The 12,159-nt window shown below is 41.9% G+C and overlaps 1 protein-coding gene across 5 annotated transcripts in view; it reads right to left on the reverse strand.

The window, feature by feature from the left end:
• Positions 1-619: 619 nt before the first annotated feature.
• The window catches only part of LHFPL1 (LHFPL tetraspan subfamily member 1), a 52,881-nt gene continuing 41,341 nt past the window's right edge, over positions 620-12,159 (reverse strand). For 2 of the 5 annotated variants that reach the window (XM_016944077.3, XM_016944078.3), the window contains exon 4: positions 620-2,450. In XM_016944077.3, coding sequence (XP_016799566.1) covers positions 2,269-2,450 — 182 coding nt within the window. In that variant the 3' untranslated portion in view covers positions 620-2,268. The remainder of the gene's footprint in view (positions 2,451-12,159) is intronic. The other 3 variants (XM_016944079.3, XM_063804763.1, XM_063804764.1) reach the window with 3 other exon arrangements.

Consider the following 12,159-nt stretch of genomic DNA (forward strand, 5'->3'; position numbering starts at 1 on the left):
ATTACATTGCTTCCTTCCCAGTGAGGTATGTTCAAGTTGGCCTTACCTTAAACACTTAATGCAGTTCCATGAGGGATATAATACTTGACATGAATTCAATCACCAGTTCTCTACCACCTGTTATTCATCTTGCATTTGCCATCTTGATGATAGGAGTCGCCCACATACTGGAGTGGTCATCCCAAAATTTTCACTTGCCAATACCTACACATATCCATTAGACAATAAATCCTGTGGCATGTACTTCCTAAATATCTTCTTTCAAATTCATCCATCTGCTCCAGCCTCACAATCACTACCTTCCTCCAGGCCTTGACCATTTTATACCTAGATTATTGAAATATCTCTAGTTCTCCTCGTCTTTTCTTTCATTCTCCTCACTTTAGCCAAACTTATCTTTGAAAGCTACAAGTTTGTTCATGTCACTTCCCTTTCAATGACCCTTCTTTAGGATAAAATTCAAACGCCTTATTCTGGAGTAAAAGGTCCCACAGAATCTGGCTACTACTTCCCTTTTCAACTTCAGCTTTTGCCACCCCTCTTTTTACAACCATATGTCATTCTAATGCTGTCTCCATGACTTGGGTGCCATCATTGCTTGTCTCGTGTACTCTTTACCTTTTCTAACAAAGCTCCTGCTATTCATCTCTTGGACCCATCTTCTTTGCTAGGATGCTTTCCCATGAACCCTTTCATGCCAAGTTGGTTTAATGGCTTCTCTGTGATCCTTTAGCTACTCTTCTTCACTTTTCTAGCACTAAATACACTGACGAGTACTTATTGACATGTCTCTCAATACCTCACCACTATCCCTTTTAAGGTGAAAAACTGTCTTTGTCCTTTTATCCCCAGAACTTAGCACAGAATCTGTCATAGAGTAACATGCTCAAGAAATGTTTTCTAAATGAGTGACTCAATGAATGAATCAACTATAGATGGAGGAAGCATTTAAATTCACTTACCTATGTAAAGCCAATATAAGAACTCTGACCTCTCATGAGATAGCATATAACTTATGAAGCCAGTTTTTTTCTATTTTCTATCCCTCTAGGTAGTGCTGTACCAAAACCATGCTGGAATTATTAAGAATAGAAACAGATGAGCTGGCCTTTTGAATCACGGGCCCTCCCGATTCCCTAAAGCTGTAGTTACGGAACAATAGAGCTGGCCTGAATTAACTGGGGGGGAGGAGCGAGACAAAGTCTGCCCCCAGGAGACACCAAGTTCTTCTACACCATCCATCGACCTTGAGCACAGATGGGATGGAGTCCAGGCCTAAAAATACATCAGCCCTAGGTGACATCAGTGCTGTGTTCTTTTGTGGCTAACTCGCCCCAGATGGAGGAGAGATCATTTGATGAACAGTCTTTGAAACAGGCAGATGAACTTATGTCACATTAGGAGTGACTATAGGAGGTAAAAGGCCACTGTGGATTTCCTAGTCAATAAAAATGATCTCTGATAGAAATTTCAATAAGTATCTAGCAGAAACATCCTTGTCACTGTCACCATGAATTTAAATTTATTGAGTGCCCCACAAATGCTAGTCTATTCTCAGTACATTTGATGAACACCATTTCTTTATCTCTAAAGGATGAGAGAATATTTGCTACTATATATTTTTTTTGCTCATCACCCAGCCAGAATACAAATTGAACTCCTATGAATATTCTAAAGCATAATGAGGAAGGGGCTCCAGGCTAAATGCAAGTATCCTTGATTAATGTTTTCCCCACCACTGGGAATCACCCTCCCCTGCTCCCCTGAAGCTTCCCCACAAGGTGTGGGGGGAAGCAGGAGAAAAAAAGGAAGAGCCAAGGTATACTCCTGATAACGACACAAAAATTGAGCAGTAGTACTCCAGAGATGTTTGGGGGTGACAATAAATACTTGGGAATGAACTGATGAACTGTGTGAATGGAGTGGTAGGAACCAGCTCTGCCCATCTCATGCTCCCTCCCTGCACAACTATTCTTACCCAGCCTTAGCTTTGGATCCTATTTTGCATAAAGGGGTACTTTGGGTCTTCGGGTTAGCACGACTTGCCAGTTGGGTAAATGTCTGAGAATGTTTCCTCTGATGAATTTTATAAACAGCCAGTGACCTACTGGCTTAAAGATAAGTGAAAATGAACGACAATTAGTTTAAAAAGCATGTAAACACTAGGTTATGCTAATGACAGTCAGATGACAAATGGCCTAATCCTTAGTACCTCTTTTTGGGGCTCCCTCCTCCCCTTTCCCACCCTCTCCAATCTTCTTTCAAAGCTCAAGGTTTGAGGCAATGGTTAAGCTCCATAGCATAAGAATTGGTATTCCTCATGATGCTCTCCACCAATATGACAGGCTTGGGGTTTCTTCCAGCAAAGCAAGAGAGCCAGGTGCAGATCAACATGGCTGCAGCTGCTCCACCTCCAGCACAGTAATAGGCCCAGCCAAGCCGACAGGTACCTGTGAGAACAGGGACAGAGAATGAGGATTGGGTTGTCTTTTTATATTTTCTCTTTGGTAATGAACTATAGAAATGATTCCAGAAAGTACAGTTTTTATACATTCTCTTTGGGATGCTATGGTTAGCGTGAGAATAGAAAACAGCGAATGTCCCTGGGCTTCCTATTTTCTTCTTTCCTTCTGTGCTGACTGCTGATCTTTGCTTCAGCAAGAGGTTGTAAGATTTTATTTTTTTGTTAGAGTAGGAGCCTGGGGGTGGTATGGGTGGCAATGCTAATGACAATGATGACAAGAACAACTTGATAAGATGTCAAGCATTATGCTAAGCTCTTTAAACATATACCTCATTGATCATTACAGTAATTATATGAGATAGGTACTCTTATTATCCCTGTTTTACGAAGGATGAAGCAACTGAGGCACACACAGCTACAGAAGATGAGGCAACTGAAAACCACACAGCCGGCAAGTGGTAAAGATACAAATGCTGACTCATGATAACTTCAAAACTCCACACTTTGAACCACAGTGATAGAATACTGTACATGGGCTGCCTGCATCATCAGGGGATTAGACAGGTAAAATAAAATCAACTCCCTCTTACATCATGTCTCTGTCCTAACCTAGCCTTTCAACACCCAGGAAAGAAATATGCATTGGAATCAAAGCCAAGCTTTGAAGTGGTAGTTTTCTCTTTAAAAGGTAATGGGAAAGGTCACCTGCTCAAAAACATCCACCCCGCCACCTGCTATTCCATCAGAGACAAGTTCCTTTGTCTGAAAGATTTGTGACTTTTCAGCCATCCTTCAGAAAATGTCAATGCCTAGAAAAATAAGAGCTATTACTTTACAAGGTATCAAAGTGGCTAACTGCTAAAATAAAGTGCTTAAGCAAACAGGACTCCAGAAATTATGGTAGGGTCCCAGTGATACAAAATTGCAGAGAGTCCCTGAGAAGAGAGATAGGCAGCAACTTTCACCTATCTCTCTCTATCTAAATCTTGAAGAAAGTTAATCCTGACTACAGTCAGTGGAGGATGTCAAGATTGATCTGTATGACAATTTATTTTTTAAAGGCTAAATTCAAATAACTAATTATTTATTTTCACATACTACCTGGTGAACCTTAATTTTACTGCTTTTAGTTGATTAGTTGGTGTCTCCTAGAAAGAGTCTAAGATGGGCCCAAGCTTGGCTGCTTCACTTTCCCATTCAGGCCAGCCTAATTTATCCCCACATTTCCCATCTCAGAAATAAAATAGTCTACCACCAAGTCATGTCTCATGCTGTTTCTCCTGCCAGAAACATCTTCTCTCCTCTTATTCACCAATTTATAGCTTCCTCAGAACACTATCCAGAACTTGGCACCTGCTTGAAGCCCTCCCTTGATTCACTCCATTGGGCTCATGTCACCTCAACCAGGTAGCCCTCCCGGAATGTATCCGTATACTCCATAGACAGATGTGCCTGCTGGACAAAATATTGGGAGAAAGATTTACATTTCACATTTTTTAATCTGCCCTTTCCTCTCTTCCAGATTGTTGGCTCAATAGTACAGATGCATTTGTTTCTTTTCGTGATTATGCTTTCATGTGCTCTATCCACAGTGGGTACCATTTCAGTATGTGTGATTTAGCCTAACAGTACTTCAAAGCTGAGTACATTGGCATTTTCAACCCTTAACACCTAAAACTATGGCTTAAATTTTGAATTAAAGTTGAAAAACCAGCGAATATAGTATTTTATTTCTTTCTGGAATGTGCCCTGATCCCTTGTACTTTAAGGCTTATGCACATTCTGTTTCCTTTGCCTAAAACATTTACTGCATGTGCACGTGTATGCATATACTTTCCACTACTTTCTTTACTTAGTCAATATTTAATAATTCCTCAGAACTAAACATAATCATTAATTCTTCAGTGAAGTTTTCTCTGACCTTCCTAAGTCAACTTCCCTCATCAGAGGCTCTCACAATACCATGTATCCTTCCTTTCTACTTGAATGGGTGAATGGATCCCTTATCCCCTCTTATGACCAGTGTCAAGTGTTACAGTCCTTCAGAGGAAATAGTACTTTACCAATAGACCTGGGCAGTCTAAAGTTCCTGAACTCCTGTGGTCCCACCCAAAATCATGGTGAAAACCCAATTACAGCAGCTATGAAAATAGTGCCTCTGAAGGCTCAGAAAGAGCAAATTTGAAAGAGAAGCCTCCTTTGAGAAAGGAGCTCAACTATCTCCAAAGTAGTTTAAACGTGAACAACAATGGTGGACTCTCAAGACAGTAAACTGAAGAATACCATATAGAGACAAGCAGCCTGTAGAGCTATATCCCCTCCTTGTTGCTCCTCCCCCTAGACACACACACACAAACACACACACTGTCACGCACACATGCACTCCCTGGTTCACATACACAAAGTAGGAAGGTTTGAAAAATGTTTTGGAATTCACAGAGTGAAAACTCCAGAGACTGGAAAACCTTCAACTTCTGCCATCAGTGGGAAGAAGACTGCAGACTTTATTGCACCTACTTCACAAACCATAATATGAGGCTCTGGTGATAGCCCTGGGAACTCTCTCAGAAGCAGAGAGGTAGAGGCAGATATCCAGACCAAGTGTCTTTACTCCCAATTCAGTGCTCTGCCCTCTGCAGTTTTTTTTTTCATCACACCCAAAAGCATTTTTCTCTTACAGGGCCCTTGACCTGTAAGCCCTAAGGAGGGGGGGCTCCTAAGTCAAGTTGTAGTAGACTCACCTGAGCTTCTCTTCTAACCCCCTTCAACAAAAATCTCCTGTAGTCACCTGGCAGAGCAGACAGGAGCCAGCTCTGAGGTGGGCCCATTGTCAAGCAACTTCATCCTCCCCAGCTTATTCCAAATCTAGTCTAGACAAGGCATCAGAACTCTCATTCTGTTTCTTCAGCTGCTTGTCAGGTCATCCCCTCATTTGAGTAGCAAGGATATTTCTATTAGGTGCATGCCCCATGGGATCAGGGAAAGACTCATTTCTCTGAATGAAGAGAATAAATGCATAGCATGCCATTACCCCAAGGCCCTAGGCAGGAAGAAAACTGACAGAGTGGTCAGCTCCAGAGTGAAGAGCTGGCTAGAAAGGCCCCAATAAACCTCACTGAAGTCAGAACCAGGTATCGCTGAGCTAGGAGCCAACACTAAAGTGCTCCTATTGCCACCCCAAGTGCCTTGTGAATTCCCTCTCACAGAAATTCCTGTTAGACCTCTGAAGGCATCTAAGCCCCAGACTGCTGTCATAAAGGAAACTAAGGAGAAAGAGGGGAAATATATCTTCCATCCACATCCCTCCCCACAACTCTACCTGTTATCTACTGGAGGAAAAAAAGAGATTATATCATTGGCACGGTAAAAGAAAAAGAAAAAGCAGACCTTTTAAGAACTACCTTACCATTTGGAAAGCCACTGTCAGCACTCAGTTACTTCACAGAAAACTTGCATGCTGATCTGATGGCCCACTGAGGAAATCGTCTATGGAAGGGTGCAAAAGTAGGGAGCAGGTGGCAATGAGTTGCCATATTTTGCCTCTTGTTGCCTTTTAGTGAAGTCCTATGGACCATCATCCATTCCCAAATCCCATTATTTAAACTACTATTGATCCTTATTTTCATCTGACAAACATGTATTGAGTACCGACTATATGCTAGGCATTTTTAATACACAATCTCATTTAATTCTCATAACAGCCATGATTATTTCCATTTACTGCTCAGGGAACTGAGTTTCAGAAAGGTAAATGACTTGGCCCACTTATAAGTGTCAGAATTGCAATTTGACTGCCAGACCTAACTCAAAGTTCATGATTATCCATTTCAACCATGCTAGGAGAATGAAACCAAGAACACAAATTACTACAGTCCAAGTCTTGCGAGAATATACAATGCCTTCAACCAATTACTTCACCTTTCTGGACCTCAGTTTCCTTTACTTTTAGTGGAAGGATTTACTGAAGAGAATTCTAAAAGCCCCTTCCAGTTCATATTTTCTATTGTAGTATGAATATGATAAGTGCTTTAAGAGATATATTTGTAAAATACTATAGGAATATCCAGGGAAGGAGGAATTATTTGCAGCTGGGAAAATTTGAGCTCAGGTAAGCCTTTGTAGACGCTACATTTCAACTTGGCTTTAGTAGTAGGAAGTGGGCATTCTAGGCAGAGGGAGTGGTTGGCGTGAGCAAAGTTATGTGAGTGAGAAAGCACATGACATGTTTCAGAGAAAGCATAACATTCAGAGCTGTTTCCAAAAAGGAGCTATAGTTGACAAAATAATAAACTGAATCTATACCAGGAGAGGCCACGAAATCTGTCATCTTTCCTACAAGCAGTGTGAAACAATGGAAAGTTTCTGAGCAGGGAACGATATGCTAGAGCAAGGTTTCTCAACCTTGGCGCTATTGACATTTTGGGTTGGACATTTATTTGGTGTGGGGGCGGGGGCGGGGGGCGGTTTTCCTGTACACTGTAACACCCTGGCTTCTACCCACTATATGTCTATAGCAACTTATTCTTCCTCCCCACCAAGTTGTGAAAACCAAAAATGTCACCAGACATTGCCAAATGTCCCCTGGTGTGAGGGGAGGTTGCTTTCTATTGAGAACCACTAAGTTAGAGGTATTGCCTGGAAATATTAACCTGAAAGGTCTGTGTCAAATAGATTGGAGGCAAATGGAGGATATAGGCAGAGAGAGTTACCAGAGGTCACGGACACTGCTACACATCCAACAATACATAAAACAGTTCTCCACAACAAAAAATGATCTGGCCAAAAAGTGTCGATATTGTCTAGGTTGAGCAATCCTCACGTAGACAAACACCAGATATTTATACTTTAAATTCTATTCAAAATAAATCTTGATGACTAAAAGATTAGCCCAACAGAATGGAATTTCCTCCCTTAAGAACGGCCATGCATGGTTCCTTCTTGACCTGGGAAGCAGACTGGGACCCAGGCATGGTCAATCTTGAGCATTCTGGTATGTTACCCCATGGAAGGCAAGGGAAGCTCAAGGGGAGAGATCTCACAAGGTATTGGGGAGGAAGCACTGATTCCCTGGGAGTAAGGAGACAGGATAAATATTTGAATAAATGTTTTAACTCCACCAGGTCTCAGCTCTTTAACCCTTAAAATGTGGAAAAATAATTAAGTACCTGGCTAAAGACGTCACATTAGGACCAGATGCGTCCTTAAAGTCCCTTGAGAAACACCAAACTAACTGCTTCCTTGCCTTCAGATTAAATGCACTGACTCTACTTCCATGCTAGAATTGTTTAAAAGTCTGTGTCCTTAGAAGATACTGCAGGGAGATGACATCACACCTAGAAATTTTCTCTATATCCATGCATGGGTGTCTGTGAAGAGAAGGATCGGTGGCAGGATAGGGGGAGAAAAGAGGTTCTAACTGCAAATGAGCTTTATGCAAAGCTTCTGGATGAGCCCTGAGATAAGCCTATTCCTTTTTGTGCTCTTCTATATCATTTCTAACACTCTATCTGTGAGTCACTGAATTCCAGTGTTGAATTTGCTGTGACAGAATCTCTCATACAAGTTATTAAATCATCACTCAGCAGTGGGCCTGACATTTAAATCAAGACACGTTGCTTTTATTCCAAGTTGCACATCAAATTGGTTTGGAATTTGACTCTGTTTCCTTTGATTCAGCACGATGTTATGTTTTACAGCTCACTGTTTAGAGATAAATTGTCACTGGTGGCCACTTAAACTGACCACTCTCCCTAGAGCCGCAGTCCTATGCCCTTCAGGGTTGTGGTGTCTGGCTAGCTGTCAATGGGTCATGATGAGCTATGGGGAGTTAGCCCCAAACCAATGCTTGTGGTGGGACCTAGCATTGCTGTGGGCATCAAAATTATGGACAGGAGTGAGTCAGAATCTGATAGAGTGGCTCCCCCATTCAGGGAGCATGTGCAGAATGCCAGCTTAGAAGCCAAGAATGCTGGAGAGTGAATCCAAAAAAGGAGTTCTCTTTGGAGGAAGAAGGAAACAATGTTGAAAAGAAAGGGCATAAAAAGAGAATGAGGTAAGTCTGTCTTTTGAGTGAGTTGAGTCTTCTCTTTCAGAGAATCATCTGATGAAATTCCAGGCTCCTGAAAGGTTGGAGGAAGAGTCAGGGAAGCAGGGATATAGCAAGCCCATAATGACAACTAACACCTCCAAAACTGAATAGGGCTAGATGAAATGTAATGGAACCTTCAGATATATGAAGATTTAATTTCGCACAAGTGTTGCCAACAGTCATGTTCTGAGAGCTGCTACTGTAGAAGGAAAAAACAAGCATGCTAGGACCCCGGATTATGGTAAGAAGTGTTGGATATTGGTGTGGCAGGGGAGAGGCTCATGAAGATGGGGTAAGAATTGTGAAGTAGTTTGGAGTTTCAGGGTCAGGCAAGAAGGGTAAAATCCATTTGGACAATGTGAATAGTTCAAGGGTGTAGATTGTATTCCACCAGAAAGATAAGATCCAAATTCTATGAATTATTGGAATTAGAAGACTGGAGGGTGTTTCAGGTAAGGGGCAAAGAGAACAATATTAGCATTTGTTTTTTCATCTAATATACTCCAATAATCAGGAAGTTTAAGAGACACTGCCCTGGCCTTAGATAGGCAAAAGAAGGGAAGGAATGACACCAAGGATAGAGAAGAACCTAAAATGGGAACCTGCATATCATCCTCAACTTCACCACCCAGTGTAGAGGAACAGGACAGATATACAGAGAAATCTGCTTGGGAGTGACCTGGGGGCCTTGATGGCTTTCACAGGCTTCCACATATCAAGCCAGGTAGCCTATAGTGGCCCTGAGGACAAAACCCTCAGCTACAGAGAAGCACCTAGGAATCCTTTGGAATTTGATAGAGTAGGGTGTGAGGGGAAGGAATAGAGAGAAATCAAAGAAGAGAAAGAGACTAAAGGAGAATCAATGGGGTGGGTGGAAGATTAGAACACTAGAGATACTAAAGGAGAGTCGATGGGGTGGGTGGAAGATTAGAACACTAGACATAGAGATCATGGCACATGGAGACTGATGGCTGGGGAGGGTTAAGCTTTTACAGACCTCTTCCTATTGAGGGTATTATTTTTTCCGAAAATAATAAAACAAGTTCAGGAAATAATAAACAAGTTCAGGAAATAATAAACACAGTTCAGGAAAGCCAGCTGTTCTTCTCATCATTGTGGCACCATCTAAAGTCATGAAACCAGGTAACAACCCATCTCCCAAACTACTGTTTGGTACACATGGTAGGGTAAGGGAGCGGTGGTTGCTATTTGCTGACTCAACATATTTTTGCCATGAAGACCTGAATTTTATGTTAGCAAGAAAAGTAGGGGTTTGGAAGGAGCTGGTGGTCCCATCTATTCAGAGACATACTGCTGACTTTAGGGTCTTTATAGGTAGCAACATAAAAACATTTTTAATGCAGCCAAGCTAAATGAACAGAGAACTTTCTCTGCTAGGTTCAGCAAACACAGATGAATAATCCACAAAGATAAAGCAAAGCCAACGAATTCAAGAGCAATTGCCAAACACCCTACCACCCCCACCCCGGCCCCCAGTAAAAAGACAGCCAAAGCTATGAGAACATCTCTCTTCTCACTCTCCAAGCTGGGCGTGAGTGTCAACAGCAGCCCAGATTGGAGGCCCAGAACCTACTGAAGATTCCAGAAGCCTGCCAGGCTCCTTTGCCAGAGAAGAAGAATAAAAAACAACCCACTGAACACTTCAGTTGTTCAGGTAAATATGTTATTGTGAGTAGCCACTGACTTTTTGGTCCAGTCAGGTCTGCTGGAGGGGTAGGACATTCTGGGTTTTCAACTTCATCACGGTTCAACCCAATGTTCCAAAGGGTAAGGGAAGACCAGGACACTTGCTAGAAAGTCCATGGGAGTACTCAAAGAAGAGCCAAGTCCTCATGATGACAGAAATGCCCTGATTTGGCTGATTTTTCTTTTCTCTCTCACACACTTCTGCCGAACAAATTGAGTCCTTCGATTAAAATCTTCCTTGCCACTATTGAGCATTAGCTTCCGACCTTTCCTCATGTTTTGCCAACCTGTATTGCTTATTTATATCACTTTTCATATAGCTATCCTGAGTTTTAGCTACTCTGCTCATCTTCCATGTCTCAGGCCAAGTTAAATTGTGCTTCTAGGTCTTTCTCCAGATTTACCTTTAGCTGCCTCTGAAAAACACTTCTGGGTCACCCCGTGTTGCCTTTTATACAGCCTGTCAGCTACACCTGGAGCAGATTCTCAGAAGAGCTTTGGGCACTCGCCTCAAGGAGACGGGTTAAAACCCATCTGACCAAATATTGGATGTATTTGATTCAGCGCTAGCTCTTGAGGACACTTAGCCTCTAGGAAATTGGTTCCTCTCCCCTAACATCTGCTCAGTAGTCCTCTGCTTGCTTCCACTTGAACTTTCTCAGCTAAATAAGTCAGTTACTGGAATAGTAATAGCTAATATTGGTTAAATGTTTCTATATGCCAGTTACTATAGTAAACTCTGTAAACATATTGTTTTCTCATAGGTAAGATCAACAAACTAGATGAGTGAAAGGGAGCCAGAAGCAGAAACGGGACAAGGAAATAGACTATTAGTGTGACAAGCGCTCCGATATGGACTGCCACAAGGATATAGGTGAGAGATATCAAATCCAGTTGAAAGGAGCTGGGGAGTTTTCAGGGAAAAATAAGAAGTTAGCTAGGTAAGGAAGGGAAGAAGGGCATTCCCAGCAAAGGGAGTAACACATGCAAAGTTGCAAAGGGGTGGAGGAACATGGTATTTTCGAGGTGGCTGGGCAAGAGAAGAAGATAGGGTGGTGATGGAAGTGATAGCCAGAGTCCCTGTAGGCCTTGCTAAAGAATCTGGACTTTATCCTGAAGGCAATGGGGAACCACTGCTAAAGAAGGATAATGACATCAGATTTGCATTTTAGAAACGTCAGTTTGTCCACAGAATGGGAGATAGATAAAGGCGTTGATGTGCAGTACCTTTGTGGAACAGGGAGAGAGAGAGTCAGGGGCTATTTTCAGTAACCTAGATGAGAACTTACATAAAGAGAAGGAAGATAGCTGAATTCTACCAGAGGTACAAGGAGGAATTGGTACCATTCCTTCTGAAACTATTCCAATCAATAGAAAAAGAGGGAATCCTCCCTAACTCATTTGATGAGGCCAGCATCATTCTGATACCAAAGCCGGGCAGAGACACAACAAAAAAAGAGAATTTTAGACCAATATCCTTGATGAACATTGATGCAAAAATCCTCAATAAAATACTGGCAAAACGAATCCAGCAGCACATCAAAAAGCTTATCCACCATGATCAAGTGGGCTTCATCCCTGGGATGCAAGGCTGGTTCAATATATGCAAATCGATAAATGTAATCCAGCATATAAACAGAGTCAAAGACAAAAACCACATGATTATCTCAATAGATGCAGAAAAAGCCTTTGACAAAATTCAACAACCCTTCATGCTAAAAACTCTCAATAAATTAGGTATTGATGGGACGTATTTCAAAATAATAAGAGCTATCTATGACAAACCCACAGCCAATATCATACTGAACGGGCAAAAACTGGAAGCATTCCCTTTGAAAACTGGCATAAGGCAGGGATGCCCTCTCTCACCACTCCTATTCAACATAGTGTTGGAAGTTCT

This window comes from Pan troglodytes, chromosome X (genome assembly GCF_028858775.2).
Source record: "Pan troglodytes isolate AG18354 chromosome X, NHGRI_mPanTro3-v2.0_pri, whole genome shotgun sequence".
NCBI lineage: Eukaryota > Metazoa > Chordata > Mammalia > Primates > Hominidae > Pan > Pan troglodytes.